This window comes from Delphinus delphis, chromosome 12, assembly GCF_949987515.2.
Source record: "Delphinus delphis chromosome 12, mDelDel1.2, whole genome shotgun sequence".
In the NCBI taxonomy this organism is placed as follows: domain Eukaryota; kingdom Metazoa; phylum Chordata; class Mammalia; order Artiodactyla; family Delphinidae; genus Delphinus; species Delphinus delphis.
Window position 1 is genome coordinate 68,295,427 of NC_082694.2, and position 23,231 is coordinate 68,318,657.

General features: G+C 43.1%; 1 protein-coding gene across 3 annotated transcripts in view; it reads right to left on the reverse strand.

The window, feature by feature from the left end:
- BABAM2 (BRISC and BRCA1 A complex member 2) overlaps positions 1-23,231 on the reverse strand; it is a 444,366-nt gene that overhangs the window by 37,823 nt on the left and 383,312 nt on the right. For all 3 annotated transcript variants that reach the window (XM_060026897.1, XM_060026895.1, XM_060026898.1), the window contains exon 11: positions 3,676-3,829. In XM_060026897.1, the coding sequence (XP_059882880.1) occupies positions 3,676-3,829 (154 nt within the window). The remainder of the gene's footprint in view (positions 1-3,675; positions 3,830-23,231) is intronic.

Below are 23,231 nucleotides of genomic sequence, written 5' to 3' on the forward strand. Positions count from 1 at the left end.
GGTGGTCCAGTGGGTAAGACTCTGCATTCCCAATGCAGGAGCCCGAGTTCGATTCCTTGTTGGGGAACTAAATCCCACATGCATGCTGCAACTAAGAGTCTGCATACTGCAACTGTGAGCCCACCTGCTGCAACTAAAAAACAAAGATCCCGCATGCCGCAATGAAGATCCCGCATGCTGCAACTAAGACCCAGTGCAGCCATAAATAAATAATTGTTTTTAAAAAAGATACACTTAAATCTGTCCACTTCATTGTACGTAAATTATAAGTGTATGTCAATTACATGACAATAAATATCTTTAAAAGATATATGCAAAACCCTTGCCTTCAAAGGACTCACAGGTCCATTAAGGAAATGAGATATATACAAAGATGTGAAAAAATCAAATAATACAAAAGAGATTTCAAAGCAGTATATGACCAACAGTCAACCAAAACTGGAAAGAGGGGAACGAGCTGCCTGCAAGTTAGCATGGATGGGAAAACCATAAGGAAGAATGTGGAAGGAAGGGTAGACCTGCAGGAGCAGAAGGACAGCAGGAGGAGAGCAGTGGGCACTGGCACCGTGGGACAAAGCAGAAGCTAAACCCAACGGTCTTTCACATGTCCACCCACTGACTGACCCTTCATATCAAGCCCATCAGTAGGGAGGAGTACAGTCTTGTTTTACACGATGAAGTTCAGGAAGGTTATAGCCCTGCCCAAGGCCACAGAGCTTATAGATTAGAACTTGTGATAGGAACTGGGGAACACATGACCCTGAAGCCTGTGCTCACCTAGCAGAGGGTAATTTACTTGTGAGGACAGAATTTGCTGAACAGCCACGAGCAAGAAGTACATGTCATAGGAAGAGCCCTGGCCAGAAAGTGTCCTTTCTAAATTCACATGCTTAGAATTTTGCTCTGCAGGAGGGAATAAACAGCTGACTCCACTCAAAGGGCTCTAGTGCTGTTCATAAACCGTGAGAGTGTTTATGTCCTGGGCAGAGCTCTCCAAGTGAATTATAGCCTTTTACGCACTGTATACATACAATATTTTCAGCAGGGGGTGTAAGGAATGCTGCAGCTGTCCTGTCTCTCCACCTTCTCCACCAAACTCTGGTCTGTACTGCAGGACAGTTCTCTGGTTGTGCTTATCCATTACCTGGCCTTCTGACACAGCTCAGGGAAGTTACTCAGGTCAATTTAAGAAGGAGCTTTTAAACTATTTCTTCTTCCTAGCATGAGCTGCTGGCTTTCTCTTTTATTACATTTAAAATGGATCCATCTTCATTACAGTAGAAAGCACACTTTTTTTAACATTACTTCGGATGTTTTCTTTAGGCTGGTAAAGTAAAGCGAATGTCTCTTGCAACTCTGAACCAATCTGTTAAGATAAACAGGCTTCACTTACGATATTCCTATACTGAAATCATAGGCTTGTGGTCTGCAACTCCTTAAAGACTCAATTCATACATTCTAAAATGTCTACTTAAGAAGCGCGCGTGTGCGTATATGGACGCACGGACACACACACACACACCGAGATAGCTTTGCCATGGAAACCACAAAAACACATCTGGTTCAGACTCCACAGCACATACCACAAATAACAGCCCATCTTCTAAGGGCAGATCCTATGTATACACAGGGAAAGCCCGGAGAATTAAACAACTGCAATCCCTCAAATGTAAAGCTTACATCATAATCCCCCTTTTCAAGTTTATTTCAAGATAAGTCAGTCTTACTCGTTGTTATTAGTCACATTTGCATATGTTTGTTATTTTCCTTAAATAGAATTTCAGACTTGGGCATCACAGACAAAAAGGAATACAGGGAGGACGGGCACACTAAAGGTTCAGGTAACAACAGCTCTGGATTCCACATGTGAATCTGGGGAGGTCTGGATTTCTAGAGAAAGCTACTCTGTCATTTAAAAGAGCCCCAACCCTGCTATGAGTGAAGGCCTTGTACTACAGAAAATATAGATGCCAGTGGGTACCTGAGGATGGAAATTGGACCCAGGGAGGGGAAGGAAAGGGCAAGAAGTCTTACCAATCAAGAGCATTCTAGGTCTGAAAGCCCAGGTTTTACTAGTAGGTACTTTAAAACCGTCACACGTTTGATATGATAAAGGCTTTGATCTCTCCTGTTGGGCTATAAATTCCATGAAGACATGGACAATTTCTAATTTATTTATCATTGTATCCCCAGCAAGGGGCACATTGCCTGGATCACGGTAGATGCTCAGTAAATACTGGATGAGCAATGAAGAGGATGCTGAATTGATATTCTTCATTTCTGTGATTCTTTGGATCTGATCATCCTTCAGCTGGGATCACAGGTGCGAGCACATGGCTGTACGGAGTGATACAGTAATAACCACCTGCCACTCTTATGATTTACTTTTGGAAACTATGGCGTTGATCCACTGTTGCTTCAATCTAGGAAGGCCATGGCTCGTGAAGACTGGTGTTCCAGACACCAAAGTCTTACCTATAAAACACTCCCTGCATTTACACTTACATATTCCATACGACTGGTGAAAGCTTTCTACAGAGAGATTCATGTGCAATAGTTGTATCTCTAAATTCCAAGCTCCAGCTAACTTCAACCTTTATCAAATTCCCAACTTACTTCCATAAGGATTTTAACAGTCCTAAGCTATCTGTGTAGCCATTTATTCAATCAAAGAAGACATAGGCCCTACTTTGGGTAATGGCTGCAGAGATGCAATGGGATATATAATTCACTCTGTTCCTTCAAAGACATTATAGTTCCATATGAAAAACTAGGTACTGGATCCATGTGTTGACTACTAGGCAAAAATTCTATTTGTTTACTGTCAGCTGAAGTTTTCCATTAAAAAAAACTGAAAGTAGCTGCCAATATTTTCTTCATCGACACCAGTTATTCCTTAACTACAATTTCTACCTAGTACTTATTCTCTAATCTAAATAGAAAGGTAGAGGGCCTTCCCCGGTGGTCCACTGGTGAAGAATCCGCCTTACAATGCAGGGGACGCGGGTTGGATCCCTGGTCAGGGAGCTAACATCCCACATGCCGCGGGGCAGCTAAACCTGTGTGCCACAACTACTGAACTCGCGTTTCTCAACTAGAGAGCCTGCGTGCCGCAAACTACAGAGCCCAAGTGCTCTGGAACCTGCTTGCCACAGCTACAGAGGCCACATACCCTGGAGCCTGCGTGCCACAACTAGAGAAGAGAAAACCGTCATGCCACAACTCTAGAGAAGCCCGCACACCACAACGAAGAGCCTGTGCGCCGAAACTAAGACCCAACGCAGCCAAAAATAAAAAAATCTTAAAAAAAGAAATAAAATAAATAGAAAGGTAGATTTCAGAAAAATCATATAACCCATTTAAAAAGTAAAAAAGGCAATCTACCTGAGGAGGCTAGATGAGGAGTTGGCTAACTTTTTCTATAAAGGGCCAAATAGCAAGTATTTTTTGCTTTCCAGGCCACATGTGGTCTGTTTCAACTACTCATTCTGCTATGGTTGCATGAAAGCAGCCATAGAAAATAAGTTTAAAAATGGGTGTGGCTGTTTCAATAAAACTTTATTTACAAAAACAGGCACAGGGCAGGATTTAGCCTCCAGGCAGTAGCTTGCCCAACTCCTGGACTAGATAAACAAAATGTTTCTATTTGCAAGAAGTAACAATTGATTCACTTACTTTGCTCTTTTGGCCATTTCATTTCCGTCCCATCTGGGGCTGTATGGATAATTTTTCTGGGCCTGGGAATAAAGCTGTCCACTGTTGGTAAAGTGATAGACGGACTGGAATGTGAGAGTCGGCTGGTCTCGAGGAAAAAACAGGGGCAGGTCAACTGCAAAGACAGAGGAAAGGAAAAGAAAGTTAGGGCTTAAATGCCTTTTAATACACTTTTTGGGCTAAACCTGAATGTTGGGTACAAGACTATTTGAACCACAAGTACTGGTTGAGGCTTAGGCAAAAGGTATGGAGAGAGAGAGACCAAGAAATACAAGGTGCCTTCCCTGTCTTCATGGAGTTTACAATCTAGGAGGAGAGGCAAATCACCCATAAATAAAAATTCAACCAATATGAGGCCTGATGTGCAGGTGCTGAAGGAAGACTAGGAAATGGTGACAGAAGCTGGCCACCCCCAGCCACCTGACCTGCTGTGGCACTTACCTTGTCCACTATTCCACAGAGGAGTTAGTTGTATATGTGCTTTAAGTCTCCATTATATCAGAAACTCCTCAAAGGTGAGGCACTGTCTTCCTCATCTAGAATTCGATGGAGGAGGTGGGATGGAGACCATCTTTAAAGAATGGATTTGGAAAGGGGATCAAGAGGGCAAGTGATAATCTTTCTTTTTTATAGGATATGGCAACTGGGCCACCAGAAAAAAGAAAAACGTTATCACTTACTTCCAATCAAGCAGTGAATTTTGATACTCAGCAGTTTTACATTTTTCCATATGTGTTACCATATATATCTCCTAAACCAGTAGGAGCTCCTTAATGGAATGCAACAGGGACTACATATGTCTACTGTTGCAGTATAGACTGATTCTAATATTTGCTGTTAACAAGTATTATGTGCTTTATTTGTTCATTTTGGGATCCTTTAACTCAATTTTTAAAAATAAAATGACTTCCTTTAGTTGCGGCATGCGGGATCTTCAGTTGTGGCATGCATGTGGGATCTAGTTCCCCAACCAGGGAGCGAACCCGGGCACCCTGCATTGGGAGCGTGGAGTCTTAACCACTGGACCACCAGGGATCCTGCATGCTGCAACTAAAGATCCTACACGTAGCAATGAAGATCCCGTGTGCTGCAACTAAGACCTGGCGCAGCCAAATAAATAATTTAAAAAAATGACTTCCTGCTTTCAGTTGAGGCAAACCATCATTAAAAATGCAGACTGTTTCAATGGCACATGCCTCAAGGCATATTAATATGTATTTCTGTAAATGTTACCTACTTGAAGGACACAGAACAGGCACGTTAATTAATTTACAAAAAATAATAAGAAAAATGTGTATAGACTTTTATAGCTTTGCAGAGTACCTTTATATACTTTATCTGATTTGATACTTATAACTCCTTGAAGCAGACATTATTTTTACCAGCTGCATTTAACAGATGAACAGACTCCGAGAGGTTTATTAATTTGCTCAGGCCATAGCTACGCAGACACAGGACTCAAGTCTAGTCCTATGATTTAAATCCTAAGCTCCTTCTACTGGTCACATTGCCACCTGCTCTTGGGTTTACTGGTATCACCTGCTCACAACACACTCACTACGTCAAAATTACAATTTAGTAAGCTAAGGTCTCCCCTGTGAAGGAGGTATCGGCTTCAACTTTTCGGCTCCATGAGGCAAACACATGACAGAAAAATACGTACTAGATAGTTATACATGTATCACCATGTCAGTGAGGGCGACATTTGACTTGGATCAGGCCCACTAAGTACCCAGAATGATTTCTTGAAGGAAGTTAGGCTTGCAGCAAACTTAAAAAACTGTCCAGTTGGTAAGGCCTCTTAGACGTCTAAGTATATCTGACTCTGACTCAGTGCTGCAGGGGGTTTCTGACAAATGAATCACACCACGACCAAAGAAAAGTGGCAAGATTTTGAATGTCTACTCTTTAATCACATTTTCCAAGTGCCTCAATGCAGTTTCAATACATGTCTATTTGTGCCAAAGCAAAGATGTGGTAACATATAGGAATAATACAAAACATGAAAAACAGAGCAATTCAAATGATAAGTCATTGCATTCAGAAAACCCTTTGGAATCCCTTCATCTTACAGAGCTTCATCTGTAATGTCTTCGGTCTTTTTGGGTGTTTTTTGTTTTTTCTTTTTTTTTTTTTTACATTTTCTTGGCTGCCCCACGTGGCATGTGGGATCTTACTTCCCCGACCAGGGATCGAACCCGCACCCCTTGGAATAGAAGAGTGGAGTCTTAGCCACTGGACCACCAGGGAAGTCCTGTCTTCAGTCACTTTGAATAAATATCGTTTTCTAAAACTGTTTATCTCTTTTCTGATCACTCATTTCATTTCCTCTTATTAATTTTAGAAAAATGCCTATTCACATATTCTTTCCTTTGATTTCAACTATGTTTATAAGTTTCCACACATTAAAATGAGATTCAGATGAACCCCCAAAGCAACAGCAATAGCACTGGTGAAAAGTGTTTAACATGCAAGCTTCCCTTCAAAACAGCAATAATTTCAAATAATAAAATTCAATGGCAATAATATACAAATTCAAAGTAAGAACAGTCACCCTTCAGTATCCCAGCAATACAGATAATACCATAGGCTTCATGATTCTCAAGCTACCAGCTTTTTGGAGCTTTGAAATGCATTATATTTTTTGTTCCTGTTATTTTGTTTTCTAGAAAATGAGTTGCTGGAAGCTTTTTTGAAGTCAATATTAAAATTCAAACACAGTGGCTACAGGGGGCACAGTGGCTGTAGCGGGGGCAGGACTGGTCAGAGTCCCTCAAAGGTAAAGTCGGTAATCCACATATTAATTCACATATGAGAAAATAAAATGAGAAAAATATAAATACCTTGCTCAGCTTAAATAGGGTATATCCTGCCTGGACCAGTCAGCAGTCACTAAAAGGATGGCTTCTTTAAAAATGTTCTATGCATAAGAAGGAGTGAATAAATAAACGATTTATGAGAAATACTTTGCATTTTTCTTAGAAGAATGATTTGAATGGTACCAATTAGTCAAAATTTTAAAAAAACTAAAACTTGTTTTCCTTATCCCCGAATGTTTCTGACACTTCAGATTTTGCCTATAGGCTAAGTCATGATTTTCTGATGCATAGTAAAATAATGACTGGTGGGCCTTCAAACAGCTAACTTGCTTTATGGAACTCCCAAGGTTCTAAGCAGTTTGGGCTCATCATCTCAGCCATGTCAAATCTGAACATTTTAACCTTTGCTTCCTTAGAACCCAACCTGTCTACTAGCTCGGGTTTGATTCCCAGAGTAGAACCATTCCATTTGGTTCAGTTACTCGCTGTCAGTATAATGTTCACAACTGCTTCCTATTTCCTTCTTTCTGTATACAGAGACTGAATTTTGGTCAGCTCTCGAGTCAAAGAAGGCATGGTCCCCACCTGTTCAGTATAATTTCAATAACCATTTCTGAAGCATTACTTTCTTCAAGAACTTGTCGAAACAAGTCACATCCAAACACTGCTAATTCTGCTCAACCTGGGCATTTCACAGGAGTCACTCACGGGGCTCTGACACCCTGGCAGAAGGCAGGAACAATTAAGTTCTGCACCAGCTTGCCTCATACTGGACAGTGGCTGCAGTAACAGGTTCCACTGGTCACAGTCCCAGAGCTGGTGGTGCTGTCCAAGCAACCACCCTCCGTGCAGCTTTGAGAGGGAGCTGAACGCACTGATAAACTCTGCTGCCTCTCTCTAAACCATGCTGAAGTTCCGACAGTTTTACCTTCTCTAGTAAACAAGCGTAACTGCCCCTATGTGCCCATCCTTGCACCAGAAGAAGACTTCATTAGATTTATCTAAGTTCATAAGACTCTCTAAAAACTGCTCACTTCCCCCAAAACCTCAACAATGGAAAAGTGACACTGAACAGCCAAAAGAAAGGCCACACTGTGTATCTGACCCACAGGACAGCTGCCAGATACTCACTCAACATTTCAGGCATAGTTCTAACAAGTTTGATCATATGGTTTTTCCAGAAAAAAAAAAAAAAATCTAATGATGGCAAGATTAGGGCAAGGGACATTAACACCAAGTAGTGATAATTAGCAGTCTGGCATAAAGCAAGGAGAGAGAATACTAACTAAAAGCAGACTTAGGAAATCAAAAAGCAGCCGAGTCTGGGGTGATTCAGCGTAGGAGCAAAAAGCTCCACTGTCCCTCAAGCTGTAACCATACATAGTGACGTCCACTCCCAATCTCGGTAATATGGCCAGCACTCTTGGTTGCTTACCCAACAGCCATTCTCCATCCTTCTTTTTTACGGGCAGAGCCCTCCTCCCCCCCCATAGTCGGAGAGTGCTGGGTATTCACTCCCTCAGACTTCCCATAAAACCAAGGTATAGAAATGTGACTCAGTCCTGCCAATGGGACCTGAGGGGAAGTTGGCCAGGGGTCTTCTGAGAAATATTTTCCTCTCTAATTAAAGACACATGTACGGAGAAGCCCCCATTTCATTCTTGCCTAGATCTTATCACGTGAGATCTTGGGACTTGGAGCTGTGCACCCATCTCATGACCATGAGCTTTTGGAAAGTCAGTCTGACATCACTGAGCTGAGAATTCATCATTCTCTGGTACTGCCCAGCTCTGGATTTCTTGTTATGTGAGATGATTACAAGCCCTAACTATTTAAACCTATTTAATCAGGTCTTCTCAGACCTGCAGTCAAAGGCAACTAAAGGAAATGTTATTTCTTGCAGCTTCTGTTCAAGGAGGCAGGATAATTGTATAATCTATTTCAGAAACATTTCCACCAAGCATGGTTAAAAACATTCAAGGCGCATAAATAGGAAAGTTTTAGTTGTCTGGAAAATTCAGTTATGTGGGACAGTTCAATCCTTGAAAATGCCAAACAAACGAGGGGTTAACCATAATTGCTTCCCTGGGAGTCACATCATCAAATATTTTCGTCATTATTCACAAGTCAGCCATTATTTCATTTCTCCAAACCTTCCAAACTCTATATTCTTGTGTTCTTGGGTTAGCAGGGAAGATGCTCACGGAGTCACTCTGTGGTGGTGATGGTCCCATTGCCACTTCCAGTCCTCTCAGGCCCCTCTGGTTCCTCGAAGCCTCATTAGGAGATAGTTTTAACCCCACGTTGAATGGCTGTAAACTTCCCTTCCAAAGATGATTCCCACTGAGGTCAATTCTTCCTAAAGGTAGTTTGTACACGTCTCATTCCCAGGCTGCCCCCACAGTGGGCACACAACCAATTAGGGAAGCTGCCGTTTATTTACTGACCACCCCGATCTTACTAACCACACGCTAAACCTCTGAGACGCACAGATTCTAACCACTAGGAAGTTAAATACCATACATTGCCTACAAGAAATATAAAAGTCAAGTTTTCCAATTCAGAAGTGTCCCTACTCAAGGCATTAAAAATCAAATGGTGTCTCCTTTTACTATCACTGCCTTCCATTTAAGTGACCAAGGAGACTAAATATTAACCACATTTTATTAAACTGGTTTCAATTTTTCACTATCTTTTACTGATTTGATCACGTAAACAGATTACCTTTTACTAGTTTTACTAGTAAAACTAGTTTTACTAGTAAAACTAGTTTTACTAGTATTACCAAACTAAAGCCTGAAGTTTCTTGAATTTTGCTGTAAACGCTAAAAATCCTAATATGGGAGGTGACAGCACGGTATGATGGAAAAAGGTACCTACAGCCTTTGGAGTCAGATAAAAATGGGTTCAATTGCTAGCCTCATTCATTTATTAGCGGTGAGACCATAGGCAAAATATTTCATCTCTTTGAATCTTGATTTTCTCATCTGCAAAATGAGGATAATAATTCTTATAGCATTGTTGAAAGAACTGAACAAAAAAAGAGCAGGTACTAAATAAACATTCCTTCTCTCCCCCTACTCATCCTTTTCCTTAGTTTTTTTTTTTTTTTAATCTGGCTTTATACACTCTTCCATACATGTGAAATTTCTAACTACAGCATAAATTTTCAGTGTTTAATTTTAACTATTTTGATGGATATCTTTCTAAACTTTGTACAGACTTTCACATCTCAGTAAATATAACATACTGAAAATAATTTAGCCTTTTCTCGATGACAGAGAACACATGAAAAGACCATTATACACAAGAGTCTCAAGTGTTAAGAAGACTTCGCTTGCTCTTTCACAAATACTCCCTACCAGACCCCCCCAAACCATCCTCTGTTAAAGAGTCGATGTGCCTTTAGTGTGGTACCGAGGTCCCCAGGGCTACTGGGATGTGCATGCTGCTTGCCCCCGACCACGAACTTTCTCTATTTATTTCTGTTGCCTTTTCCTAGCCAGCTCTCTTTCCTTTGCCACTTCTCACCAAGGCCAACTCGGTCTCAATATGGTCTCTCTTTCTTGCCTCTTCTCTTTGCCTTTTGTCTACTTCATCCCACATGTATCTCAGCTTCTGAAGAGTCAGGTACGGCTGCCTATCCGTCCTAGAACCAGGACCCGGCGTGGATCAGGGGCTGCACGATATGAAGTGATGCTGTGTGAGCTCGGGGTCGCTTTCCTCAGGCACTGTTCTGAGTTCAGAGACTGTCTCCTCCTCTTCCTTCTCTTGCTTTTGTTTGTTTCCTTCCGAGTTTACAGCTGCCCCAGACAGGTGAAGTTATAGGAAATCCGGCCTCTGCTTACATTGTGTTTAGCATTTGCTTTTGAGGTACTTTCTATCAATAGATACAAATTAATCATTTCAACACCCAATGAGCCAATCAAATAAAACTGTAAGAAGAATCTCAAGATGAAAGGGATGCCATAGCGCTGGCCCAGGAAGAGCCAGGTTCTCACACCTGCCCGCACAAACGCACCCAGGCTGAATTAGGCTTCTCCCGCCACGAGCTCAGAGCTTCTCAACTGGACGTGAGCATCGGCATCACCCTGGAATTAACGTTGCAGATGCCTGGGCCCCACCTCAGACCTCTGGTTCCTGAAAATGCACCTTAAGTGACTCTGATATGCCTCGCCAGGTAGGAACCACTGCAAAGACTGAGCACTCCTAAGGGTCGGGGCCACTCAGCACACAGCATGCCACATTGCTAAATGCCTGCTGAACTAAAGGAAAGGAGCATTTAAGGGAAACGCAAAATGAAAGCCTCCAGGAGATTCCACTTCATACCCATTAGATTGGCAAAGATTTTAAATCCCAACAATCCTCAACTGTTGTCAAGGAAGTGGAACACTGGGATTTCTCATCACTGATGATGCAAATGTCAATTTCTATAACCTCTTGTACAGTAAAAGCGAAGATGTACATACTTCATAACTCAACATTCCTACTCCTAAAATACTGCCGCATGTGCATAAGAAGGTAGTTAGGAGAAGGTTTGCTGTAGCAATGTTTGTGATAACAAAAATTGGAAACATCTTCAAATGTCCATCAACTGGAGACTGTGGTACATTCCTCAATGGAAGACCTTATAGCTGTTTAAACAAATGAGCTAGGGCTACATGTATCAACATAGATAAATCTCAAGAACATAATGTTCAGTGAAAAAAGCAATTTATAGATGAACATTGTTAAGTATATACTTACAAAGTCCAAAAACATGCATACATTATTACACACTGTTTATGAATGTCTATGTGGTAAAAAGCATAAAAGTGTGCACAGGAATGGTAAACACCAAATTAAGGATAGTAGTTCCCTCTGGGGGTAATGGGGAAGGAGAGAGGGACAGGAATGCATCAGGGAGGGTTACTCAGGGAGCTGCAACCAATTTGATAATGTGCTCTTTCTTTAAAAACAAAACAAAACCAAACCAGAAGCACTTATATCAAAATACTGAGATTTGGCTAAGGTGGATACACAGTATTTGTTTTTGTACTTTTTATATACTTGAGTAGGCTTTAAATATTTATAATTTTTAAAAGATTTTCAAAAAGCAAAGACATATGTTCATAGCAGCAGAAAACAGTCAACATGATTCCATTTACATAAAGTTCAAAAACAGGAAAATTTCATGATATATTGTTTATGGACATATGTTAGGTGATAGAACTATTAAGAAAATCAAGGGCACAGCTGACATAAAATTGAGGGTAGTGGTTACTTCTGAGAAGGACACGCTTAGGGCTTCTAGGATACTGGTGTTATGTTCCATTTCTGAAGTCGGTGGTGTGTTTTTTTTTAAGATTTAATTTTATTTATTTTTGGCTGCATTGGGTCTTCGTTGCTGCGCACAGGCTTTCTCTAGTTGCGGCGAGCGGGGGCTACTCTTCGTTGCGGTGCGCGGGCTTCTTATTGTGGTGGCTTCTCTTGTTGCGGAGCACAGGCTCTAGGCACTCGGGCTCTAGAGCGCAGGCTCAGTAGTTGTGGCTCACGGGCTTAGTTGCTGCGTGGCATGTGGGATCTTCCCGGACCAGGGATCGAACCCATGTCCCCTGCTTTGGCAGGCGGCTTCTTAACCACTGCATCACCGGGGAAGTCCTGGTGGTGTTTTATTAGTTTCTAAAGTACATAGGTATGTTTTATATGTTCCTCATGTATATATATATATATATATATATATACACATATATATATATATTCAAATAAATACTATTTTTAAAAATGAGAGCATTTATAAAACTAAGAGGGTCAGGAAAGCTGAATGGTCTTCATGGGAAAAAGAACACCACAGTTGTAAAGAAAAATAAAAAGCACAGAAGAAAACTGCATAAAACTGGACTACAGCTTATACAGGCACTAAGAAGATGTACATTCTCTCACGAGAACACTGTCAGGTTGGCAAATCAGCTGGTCAGCTGGGTCCCTTCTTTTCTCCCAAATTTACTGAGTGGAAGGTAGGGTGCCAGGGAGAACGAAGGCGTCCATGCCCTGAGCATGGGCGGGAACAGGAGGCCCGAGAAAGGGGGAGAAGCTCCCACAGTGAAGCACATCGGACAACGGCTGAGGCGTGAACATGGTGTCCATGCAGAGGAAGGGGGACCCTGCTTGAGGTGGAAGCTCTGCAGATGACATGCACTTTGAGTCAGTTCTAGAAGGTTAAAAGCTGAATCAGAATGGGAGTCTGGGGGATACTCCGTAGAGAGGAAAGAAGTCGGTAAAGCTTCGATACTGTGTAGACATAACAATTTTCCTTTTTTATTTGGCTCTTTTGGTATTGTATATATTCAATTTAGAAAAGCCATAACCTGCCCTCTTTTATCAATCATGCTTTCTTTTCCACCACTGCCCTCACCTTGGTACATGCGGAGAGCAACAGGTGATGCAAAGATGAAGGGAGCTGACGCTGGCCTTGGAAGCTCGTGGCCAAGCTGCTCTCCCTTCCTGGAGGGCCCTCCTCCCTTTTCTGGGTTTATCTGGGTTTCTTCTCATCAAGACTCAACTTGTAGGAAATGCCTCTGTCCTAGAACTCTGCATGCGTCCAGCTCATACTCCTGAACAAGGCCCCCTCGGGGCTGTCCTCACCAGGAGAAAAGGAGAAAACCAGTGGCTGAGGTCAGGACCAAGGGGTCCCCAGCATGAGAAGCCTTCCCTACCCCAGTGCTTCTCTGTCTGCTTTCCCTGGTTCATCCATTCCCTCACCCATCACACGTTTTGTGAGCACATCCCATGTTGCAGGCCCCATGCTACACCTGAGGACCCATGCTTCCTGGAAATGGATGGTAGGTTACGCTTCGTGCTTCCTGCAATGCCACCTGGTTTCTGTGTCCCCTGCGGTTGCATCCCTTTTGGATCCTGTGAATCCTGGTATTTCCTCAGTCCTGGCTTCTTGTTCAGTCCCTTCAACCTGCTCTTGCTTCTGTGACCTTCTTCCAGGACACCTCTCTTGCCTGCTCTGTCACTCACTGAGTTCTCCATCCTCCACATCCCCATAGCCCAGCCTCGGCTGAACTGCTAACAATGAAGTGTTCTTGTTATTTTATATCCTCCACATGTGAACACTGGGCTAGACACACAGCAATTAGTCGCTATGTATCTAGGGACTGACTGGCAGAGATCATAAAAGTGAGGAGATGTTGACTGCACTAGACATGTAAAAAAGGAAACATGTGGGGCTTCCCTGGTGGCGCAGTGGTTGAGAGCCCGCCTGCCGATGCAGGGCACACGGGTTCGTGCCCCGGTCCGGGAAGATCCCACATGCTGTGGAGTGGCTGGGCCCGTGAGCCATGGCCGCTGAGCCTGCACATCCGGAGCCTGTGCTCCGCAACGGGAGAGACCACAACAGTAAGAGGCCCGCTTACCGCAAACAAACAAACAAACCAAAAAACAACAACAACAAAACAAGGAAACGTGTTTCTATGAGATGCAGAAAAACATCTAGCAAGAGAGAACACCATAAACAGCATTTAATACTGTTTAAACTTCTATCTTTAAAAGAATGTAGTCACAATAAATAAAGTCCTGGCCTGGGAGGATTAAAACAGAAATCTGGCTAAATTAAGGAAGAATTTGATTAAAATAATTCTTAAATAAATTAAAATATATTCAAATGCAAAATCCTTGGTATTTAAAAGCTGGGCAAATTCTTTAAAGCGTCATCGGCTTTTAACTTCAAAAATTCATGGATGATGTACCAAATGCAAATGATTAGAAGGAAAGGACAAAATTTTTAAAAGTAGCAGGACCGACACTGGTCCATTTAAATTCCAGTCTTTAAAGATTAGAACATCCTACCAGGCACAAATTTGCAAATACTGAGACTCTCCAAAGTGAAGGACGACTAACTTGGCTTTATGAAGAAAAGAAATTTTGAAACGAATCTAGTTATTTTTATTTTTGAAAGGGTCTGGCTACGAGCTTTATATCCTAGAGAAAACAGCAACAAGTATCTAATTGGACGAGCATTCGTGGAGCAACTACTCTGAGCCGGCTCTAGGGAGGCCAAGCTGACCAAAGCCCGGTCCTCCCCCTGACAGGACAACACCAGCATGCACTTGACCGTCACTCTACTCAGGCAGGGAAGCGATGGTGAGGGTTATAATAGAGATAGCAACTGCCTGGGGTGTGGGGTGGAAAGATAATCCATCTACGGGCTTCTAGAAGGCTTGTTAGATGAGCAGGGCCTTGAAAGACGACCAGGATTCAGACAGGCAGTTGCAGTGGGAGGGTTATGACGGGGAAGGGAGAGAGAAAGGTGAGGGAATTCCAGGCAGAGGGAACAGCGTCGAGCAGTCAGAGCAAAGGAGAGTGAGGGAACGCGGGTGATCAGGGTAGAGGGAATACCGGCCCAGAGGACAGGATGCCGGTGCAGAGAGGCTCTGGATAAAGACGCCAAACTGTGGAAAGTCGTGAGCACAAAGCAAAGGAGTGTGGATTTTCTTGCGTGGGCACTGCTAGCCTTGAACATTTCTAGGGGAGATATCCCATACCACCCACTCTGGTGGGTCAGAAATTGTCCTGTAATTTAAATACCCCCAACATGGCAGAAATCTTCTAGGATGGAGAATGTTTTGGAAGGTATAACACATAAATCAAAAATGCTATTATTTATTATTAGAGGAGCGCAGTCATTCACGTCTCAGCTTGGGAACCGATTCCTCTTTCAAAAACATCCCCTAAGACTTACTAGTGCATCCCTTACAGTCAAAGGGAGGCCCTGTGTGGCAAGCCTGAGGATGGCCTGTAACCGATTTACAGGAGTCTTCCGTTTTCTCTCAAACAACTCTACCTTTCTGGGCGGACAATCCTTACCGTGGGGCCTGAGATTTGGGATTGGGTGTAAGATTGGGGTGGGACATAGCTTAGGTTAAATACGTGTCAGTGCTTGGAAACCAGGCCCCTCAAGAGTGATTTTGTGTTTCCTCGTAAGACAGGGTTAAAATCCTGGTCACCATGTCATTCCCCTATGCAGAAACCTACATGAACTTATTTTTTATCTGTGTATTACACATGCCAAACATCCTCCACTCCAGATTTATACTGTGCTGGGGTATCAAAATGACAGGAAAATGTCTGACCCGCTAGATTAGGTGGTTATGGAAACGTTTAAAGATAAGCCATTCCATTCTTTGGTTGCTTTAGGTTCAGTTCCATCTGGTGAGAAGGACAGGAAAGAGCTTATCTCGGTGAGGCTGAATTGTCACGTGAAGAACATGTGCTCTGGAGGTGGCAACCTAGGTTCCACTGAGAGGTTGTATCACGTTGGTAGATTAACTGAGCTTCTTTCCTCATCCATAAAACTGGAAAAACTCCAACCTCCAGGTTGAAAGTAAAGCAGGTGGTACAACATCTGGCACATAGAAAGTGCTCAATAAATAAAGGTTGGAGCCTAAAGGAATGTAAGAACAGGATGGTACAGTGGAAAGAATACGATCTTTGGAATTTGACAGATCTGGGCTTGATTCCTAGTCTACTGGTTATGACCTGAGTGACCTCAGGCAACTTATTAAACTCTCTGAGTCTAGGTTTTCTCATCTTTAAAATGGGATAATACCTACCTTGCAAGACTGTTGGGTGGTTTACGTGACATAATGAATATACACAGAACACTTGGCACATAGAAGATATTCATAAATGATACTTATTATTACTCACTTTTCTCTTAGAAGCAATTAAAACAAACAGACCTGAGTCTATATAATTTCTTTTTCTAACCTGACTCCCAGCTGAGAAAATACAACCCATAGATTAAAGGTAGCCATGTTCTTTCAATTAAGCTTCCAAGTTAGTTCTGCCCATCATTTCATGCGGGGCAAATTCAGGAGTCTTTAGGAACTCTTCATTTTTAATTCTATAATCTTCTTCCTTCAAACTAAAAAAAAAAAATCATAGCTCTGGAGGATGTAAGGTCAAATGGGTTTTGCAGCAAAAGTTGACCAGAGACTAGAAAACATTTGAACAGAGGGAAAGCCTGATGAAAACTTGGTCAGTTTTCCTTTGTGCTTGGATAAAAAAGACCAGAAATGTAATCAATCTTTGTATATTTCAAGATTCCTATTTGGTCCGTGAATTATCCAAGTTTTTGTTTAGTTGTTTTCTGGCCATCTCCTTACTCATTATTTCTTCTGTGAGAAGGGCTGGGGATACAGTAGGAGAATGGAAATTAATTCATGCTCTTCCTTGATAGCAACTCCACTGAGAAATTTCACTTCAGATGAAAGTATGATCGCTGTCTAAAATGATGTTTTTAAACTGTCATATTCTCCTAACTTGAATTAAAGAGAATACATTGTGAAACACAAGGTGAGCGTGTTGAGGCAAACCCTTGACTTGAGTTGCTTAACTTGTACATCCAAATGTAAAGGAATAAGATCATGTTCAAGCAAAGGTATTGGATCACCGTTCTCCTAAGAGAAGCATATTTGCACTCAATAACTGAAAGCTCCAAAACTTTTTTCTTCCTTTTTATTGTTTTTGATTGAAATCTTTCTAAAGCAGCCTTCACATTTACTTCTTCCATATCCTCCTTTATTTTTTTTAAATAAATTTATTTATTTTTGGCTGAGCTGGGTCTTTGTTGCTGCGCACGGGCTTTCTCTAGTTGCGGCGAGCAGGTTTCTCATTGCGGCGGCTTCTCTTGTTGTGGAGCGTAGGCTCTAGGCGCGCGGGCTTAGTTGCTCCGTGGCATGTGGGATCTTCCCGGACCAGGGCTCGAACCTGTGTCCCCTGCATTGGCAGGAGGGTTCTTAACCACTGTGCCACCAGGAAAGCCCCATATCCCCCTTTAAATGACTCAAAGTCGCAATTATGAACATTAGCTCTCAGAGTGGGCCATACAGCCATGACATCAGGCTGAACGACGCAAGTGTGTCTAAGCGTCTAGCGTCTGCTGTCTATAGTTTCTTGGTTCCCTCTGCCCCCATCTCCCGGCTCAGGCTATAGGTTAGGCTATACCTATATACCACAGACCTTCTCTGGACAGTTAAGCTGCTAGGAACTACGGAACTAGTGCACCAAACTTATTGGCAGGTGTAAGAGTCAGGCCTGAGGTCCCTGTGAGTGAAACACACGGACTGAGTGAGACCTCTTTGGTCTATTCCCTTCCTTTTGGCTGTGTTTTTTGACAGATATGCTTTCAGGGCAGAGCTGAGCTAGGCAGGTGAGATACTTAAAACTCTCCAAGTCTTATCACAACAGAGGACATACTTGTTAAATCACGGTTCAGAAAGGGGCCTTGGAAACCATCTATCCATCTGGTAACTGAGGAGCCTGTGGTACAGAGTGGTGAGCTGCTTGGGCAGCTGACAGAGAACCCCAGGTCTTGATCCCGCATCCAGCGAGCCTCACTGTCTGACGCCCCTTGTGACCTGGCAAATCTCCCTGTAGGAGGAAAGTAACCGCAGCTACCAAGGCTGCTTTTACAGTATGACTCTGGGTTCTCTCTTAACCCAACTCTGAAAAATCTCTTGCTAAAAATTAGGCATGGTGGTTTTAATTTTTGTGTTCCATTCCTTGGTTTCTTTCTTTCTTTCTTTTTCTTTTTAAATGCTAAGAAAAAGGAAGGAAGTCAACATTTGCTGAATACCTGCAACGTGCTGGGTGCTTCCTGCCACACGGTTCTCTCTTGCCCCTTTTTACTAGGGAGTAAGGCCATGCGCGTGGCAAGCCCAAGCGCTTTCCGGCAGCCGTGAGGAAGAGATGGGGCCAGGCTTAGCCCTGGGCCGTCTGGGTCTGAAGCCCGTGTTCTTTCTACCACAAGTGCTACAAATTAGATTTACTGCTTGTTTCTGACATTCTGGAAGGAGTTTCTACTCAGGGGCATTTTGGCTCATCTGCCATCTCAGCCAGGGGTTGCCACGGGCAAGCCACGTTCTCTGGCCATGAATCAGAAAGCGCACAGAGGTCTGAGACTGACCCGCACGGCCACGACAGACCTAGAGGAGGGACAGGATGTGTTGTTTGTCCAGAACTTACGAGTTATTCCCCTGGGTACCATGAGCTCAGACTTTTAAGAATTTTTATTTTTGATGCTTTGATTTCCTTGTTTTCTTCCTTTTGATTGGGAAAGTATTTTATGGTCACATCTATGGGGTTTTAATGGCATTTGACGCTGTTGCTCGGTTCTGTTCTTCTCCCATGATTTCCACGACACCGTATTGATCTGTACTTCCCTTCCTTTTAAAATGTTTACTGTCTTCTTTTCTCCATTCGAGTAACAGCCCCTCACAAAGCCCAGGTGAGGGACTATTAACCCTGGAGGCTTGGCCCTCAGCCTTCCTCCTTTAGAAAGTTCCAGAAAGCCCAGTCTCTCAATACCCTCTGATGCCTTCAAAATCTCCACATCCTTCTCTGACTGCTCACCTTTGCAGTCTGAGAATCCCAGAGGCCTGGTGAATGCCATAATACAAGCTTTTTGGTTTAACTGTTTTCATATATATCGTCTCATCTGTGATGTTCAAGGGGGCGTATTACCCCATTCACAGGTGAGAACACTGAGACTCAGGAACAGAAGGAAGCTCATTGAGAATTCCAGTTATGTGACAGAGCTGGACCTTGAATTCAAGTCTTTCTTCAGATTTTAAACCCCTGGTTCTGACATCGTCAGGATGTTCTGCTATCGGCAGGGGAAGAATCACGCCACATGTCTGAAATAAAAGCCGTAAGCTTGTTCCTCGCTCACCCTCACAGACTGGGTCTAATATTCGACCAAGCTCAGGACCTCTGAGTCCACTCTGACTCTTCATCCTGCTGCTTCCATTTCTGGTAAGGCTCACTGTTGGCAGCTCGTCCTGGAGAGGACTGTGCACAAGGCGCTGTCCCACCGGGAGGGGACTGGTGGGGCTCGAGGCGCATCTACTTCCATCGTGGACAAACAGAAGTGGGAATGTATATTTTTTAAAGTATCAGTCCACTTTACACAGCTGAATGTACTTTTGGTTAAGCCTAAGAACAACTGCATTAGGCCTCCCATGCCAACCCTTTTAGGTCAGCTCCAAATACTAATCAATTCACACCTGAACTAATTCAATAAGCTTTCTCAGCAGCCAGGAATTGCTTCTCTACCTGTCCTACACATTGGTGCCAGCTTAATTACCTTAATTCTACCCCCTGTTCTAGCCTATAGGGACTAACCAAGGTCTCCTGGATAAAAGTACAATTCTTACATGCTGGTGTGGGCAGCTCAGGGAAGGCCTACATAGGTTTTCCTTCTTAAGATGGTGGGTGTGGTACAGCCCATCAGGCTCCAGTTAAGACTAAGGTTATGAACACAGAAGCTGAAGCTCATATACACAGAGCGTTGAGACAGATGAAAAGAATCAGATTAGGAATAAAAAAAAAAGGGAAGATCCAAAGGGCTTTAACATAAAGTACCTTAAACCTGGTCACACCTTAGCAGAGCCTGATGTGGACTCAACAGCTAATCCCTTCTCATTCAGCCTGCCTGCACTCTTACTGTAAAATGGCCATTCTCACCCACCCCACCTTATTCTTGACTCTTTACCAGTACTCTCTATGATGGAATTATCTTTGTTTCTATAAGCCAAAGGGTTCACTTTAGGTATGTTATTAATGGGTTGAATGGAGAAATAGGTTTGATTCTTTCAATGTTCAACTTGCTAAGTCATCACTTACCTCTAGCTCATGCAAAAATTAAACTAGAATCTGCAAAGGGGGTGCCCTGAGTAGGCACCGATATGGATCCAGAGGAAAGGTGTGGGAACCCCAGGTCTAGAGGAATGCTTTACCAAGAGGTACCATTTTTTATATGTGCACACACACACACCTCTATCTAAATATATGTATGTACATGTGTATGTATTTGGTTTAAAGTGCAGGGAAGTTTTAAGACTTGTACAAAAGAGAAGAGAGAGCTGCCTGTCTGAAACTCAGAGACGGTGGCCGTGAGCATTCCCGACCATGGGGCTCTTGACCGGTGAGAGTTACGGCATCTTTTAGCACGGCACAGAATGACCTATGGGGTTTTTTAACTATTTAAAAATCAGTTATGATTTGGTATGACAGTAGGACCACATGCATTATTACAAGTCAAATAAGAAAAGAGTATGCGAGTTTGTACATTTAGTTATAAAGACTCCGAGTTGCCCTACCTGCACTAGCCCTGTGCAAAGGGCAGGGGCTTTCGAGATGAAGCAAAAATGTACTCTGCCCTAAAGAGCTCACCACTCGGGAAAGTCAGTAAACAAGATAATCACACTATAGAATGAGAAGTCCTGAAGTGGGAAGGTGCATTAAACGCACTGGGGTTCAGAGGAAGGGAGGCTGCCTCGCTACTACTCAGACTTTATTTTCTTCCTCTGTGTTTTATAATATGCCATTTTCCTTTGTATAATAAAAAGCAGATAGTGAGATCAGTGGCCTTGCTTTGCTGATGTGCATCACTGCTGAACTGTCCCGAGGTTTCTGGCTAACTCTCACGTCCAGGGACACCTACTTTGCCGCCACATTCACCTGCGTGTGGCAGAGAAGGCAGCGTGCAGACACCACGTGGTTCACGAGGGGCCGCTCTGGCAGGCCAGTTAGCGGCGCCAGCCGATGCTTCACCCTCTTCCATGTTTTGCTCACGAGGGGCTGAGCTCTACAGCCAAGAAATACTGTGGTTGGACAGGCCATACTGGCTCCTGGGACTGCAGGACCAGAGCAGGGTGACAGGCCGCTGGGTGCCATTGGGGGAGCGGGGGTTCCTGTGTCAAGGCCTCAGGTGGAAGTGGACGTACTGCAGAGGGGGTCGCAAATGCTCTGAGGTGAAGGGCTACTTCTGTTGTGTTTCATTTTAACTTCCAATCTGTCACAGACTGATAAAATAAAACCGAGTGACCAGAAAAACAATCATGCTCGGATGCCGGAGCAATGTCAAATTGCTGTAAAAGTTTCTGAGTGTTTACTCTCAGTGTCTCCGCGCCTCTTCACGGTCGGGTAATCAGCTGCAGGCTGCACTTTGAGCCTCCGGTCAGGGGAGCTGCAAGATGTGCCTGATATAGACTTTTTTTTTCCCTTTTTTAAACATCTTTATTGGAGTATAATTGCTTTACAATGGTGTGTTAGTTTGTGCTTTATAACAAAGTGAATCAGCTATACGTATACATATATCCCCATATCTCCTCCCTCTTGCGTCTCCCTCCCACCCTCCCTATCCCACCCCTCTAGGTGGTCACAAAGCACCGAGCTGATCTCCCTGTGCTATGGGGCTGCTTCCCACTAGCTATCTATTTTACATTAGGTAGTGTATATATGTCCATATCACTCCCTCACTTTGTCCCAGCTTACAGTACCCCCTCCCTGTGTCCTCAAGTAATCACATTTTCAATTTCAGTGCTTGTGACAGGTCTGTTTATAGTTTCTATTTCTTCTTGGTTCAGTCTTGGAACATTGTGCTTTTCTAAGAATTTGTCCATTTCTTCCAGGTTGTCCATTTTATTGGCATAGAGTTGCTTGTAGTAATCTCTCATGATCCTTTGTATTTCTGCAGTGTCAGTTGTTACTTCTCCTCTTTCATTTCTAATTCTATTGATTTGAGTCTTCTCCCTTTTTTTCTTGATGAGTCTGGCTAATGGTTTATCAATTTTGTTTATCTTCTCAAAGAACCAGCTTTCAGTTTTATTGATCTTTGCTATCGTTTCCTTCATTTCTTTGTCATTTTTTTCTGATCTGATCTTTATGATTTCTTGCCTTTTGCTAACTTTGGGGTTGTTTTGTTCTTCTTTCTCTAATTGCTTTAGGGGTAAGGTTAGGCTGTTTATTTGAGGTGCTTCTTGTTTCTTGAGGTAGGACTGTATTGCTATAAACTTCCCTCTTAGAAGGGAAGCTTTTGCTGCATCCCATAGGTTTTGGGCCATCATGTTTTCATTGTCATTTGTTTCTAGGTATTTTTTGATTTCCTCTTTGATTTCTTCAGTGATCTCTTGGTTATTTAGTAGTGTATGTTTAGTCTCCATGTGTTTGTATTTTTTACAGATTTTTTCCTGTAATTGATATCTCATCTCACAGTGTTGTGGTCGGAAAAGATACTTGATACAATTTGTTTTCTTAAATTACCAAGGCTTGATTTGTGACCCAAGATATGATCTATCCTGATCGGGTTTTGGAGCTGGGACAGTCCAGGCCTCCGGAGTAGCTGTCCTGGAATACATGTGCTAGTGGAGGTGGAGTCCTGGACAATCCGACCACCAGTTAACTGTGGCTCTCTGAGGGTTTGCAGAACTGAAGACAGTGTCAAGTTCTCACCATGGCTTTCTCTGCTGCTGGGGCTGCCTTCTTACTCACTGTTCCTGTGCAGATCCCTAGATATCTCTTTTCTTAGCCACCTTCTCCCTAGCTAATTAGTCTCTCACTTTCAGTGAGGCTTATCTTTTATTTATTTATTTTTGGTTGCATTGGGTCTTTGTTGCTGCACACAGGCTTTCTCTAGTTGCAGCGAGTGGGGGCTACTCTTGTTGCAGTGCACAGGCCTCTCATTGCGGGGGCTTCTCTTGTTGCGGAGCACGGGCTCTAGGTGCACGGGCTTCAGTAGCTGTGGCTCGTGGGCTCTAGAGCGCAGGCTCAGTAGTTGTGGCACAGGGGCTTAGTTGCTCCGCGGCATGTGGGATCTTCCCGGGCTAGGGCTCGAACCTGTGTCCCCTGCGTTGGCAGGCGGATTGTTAA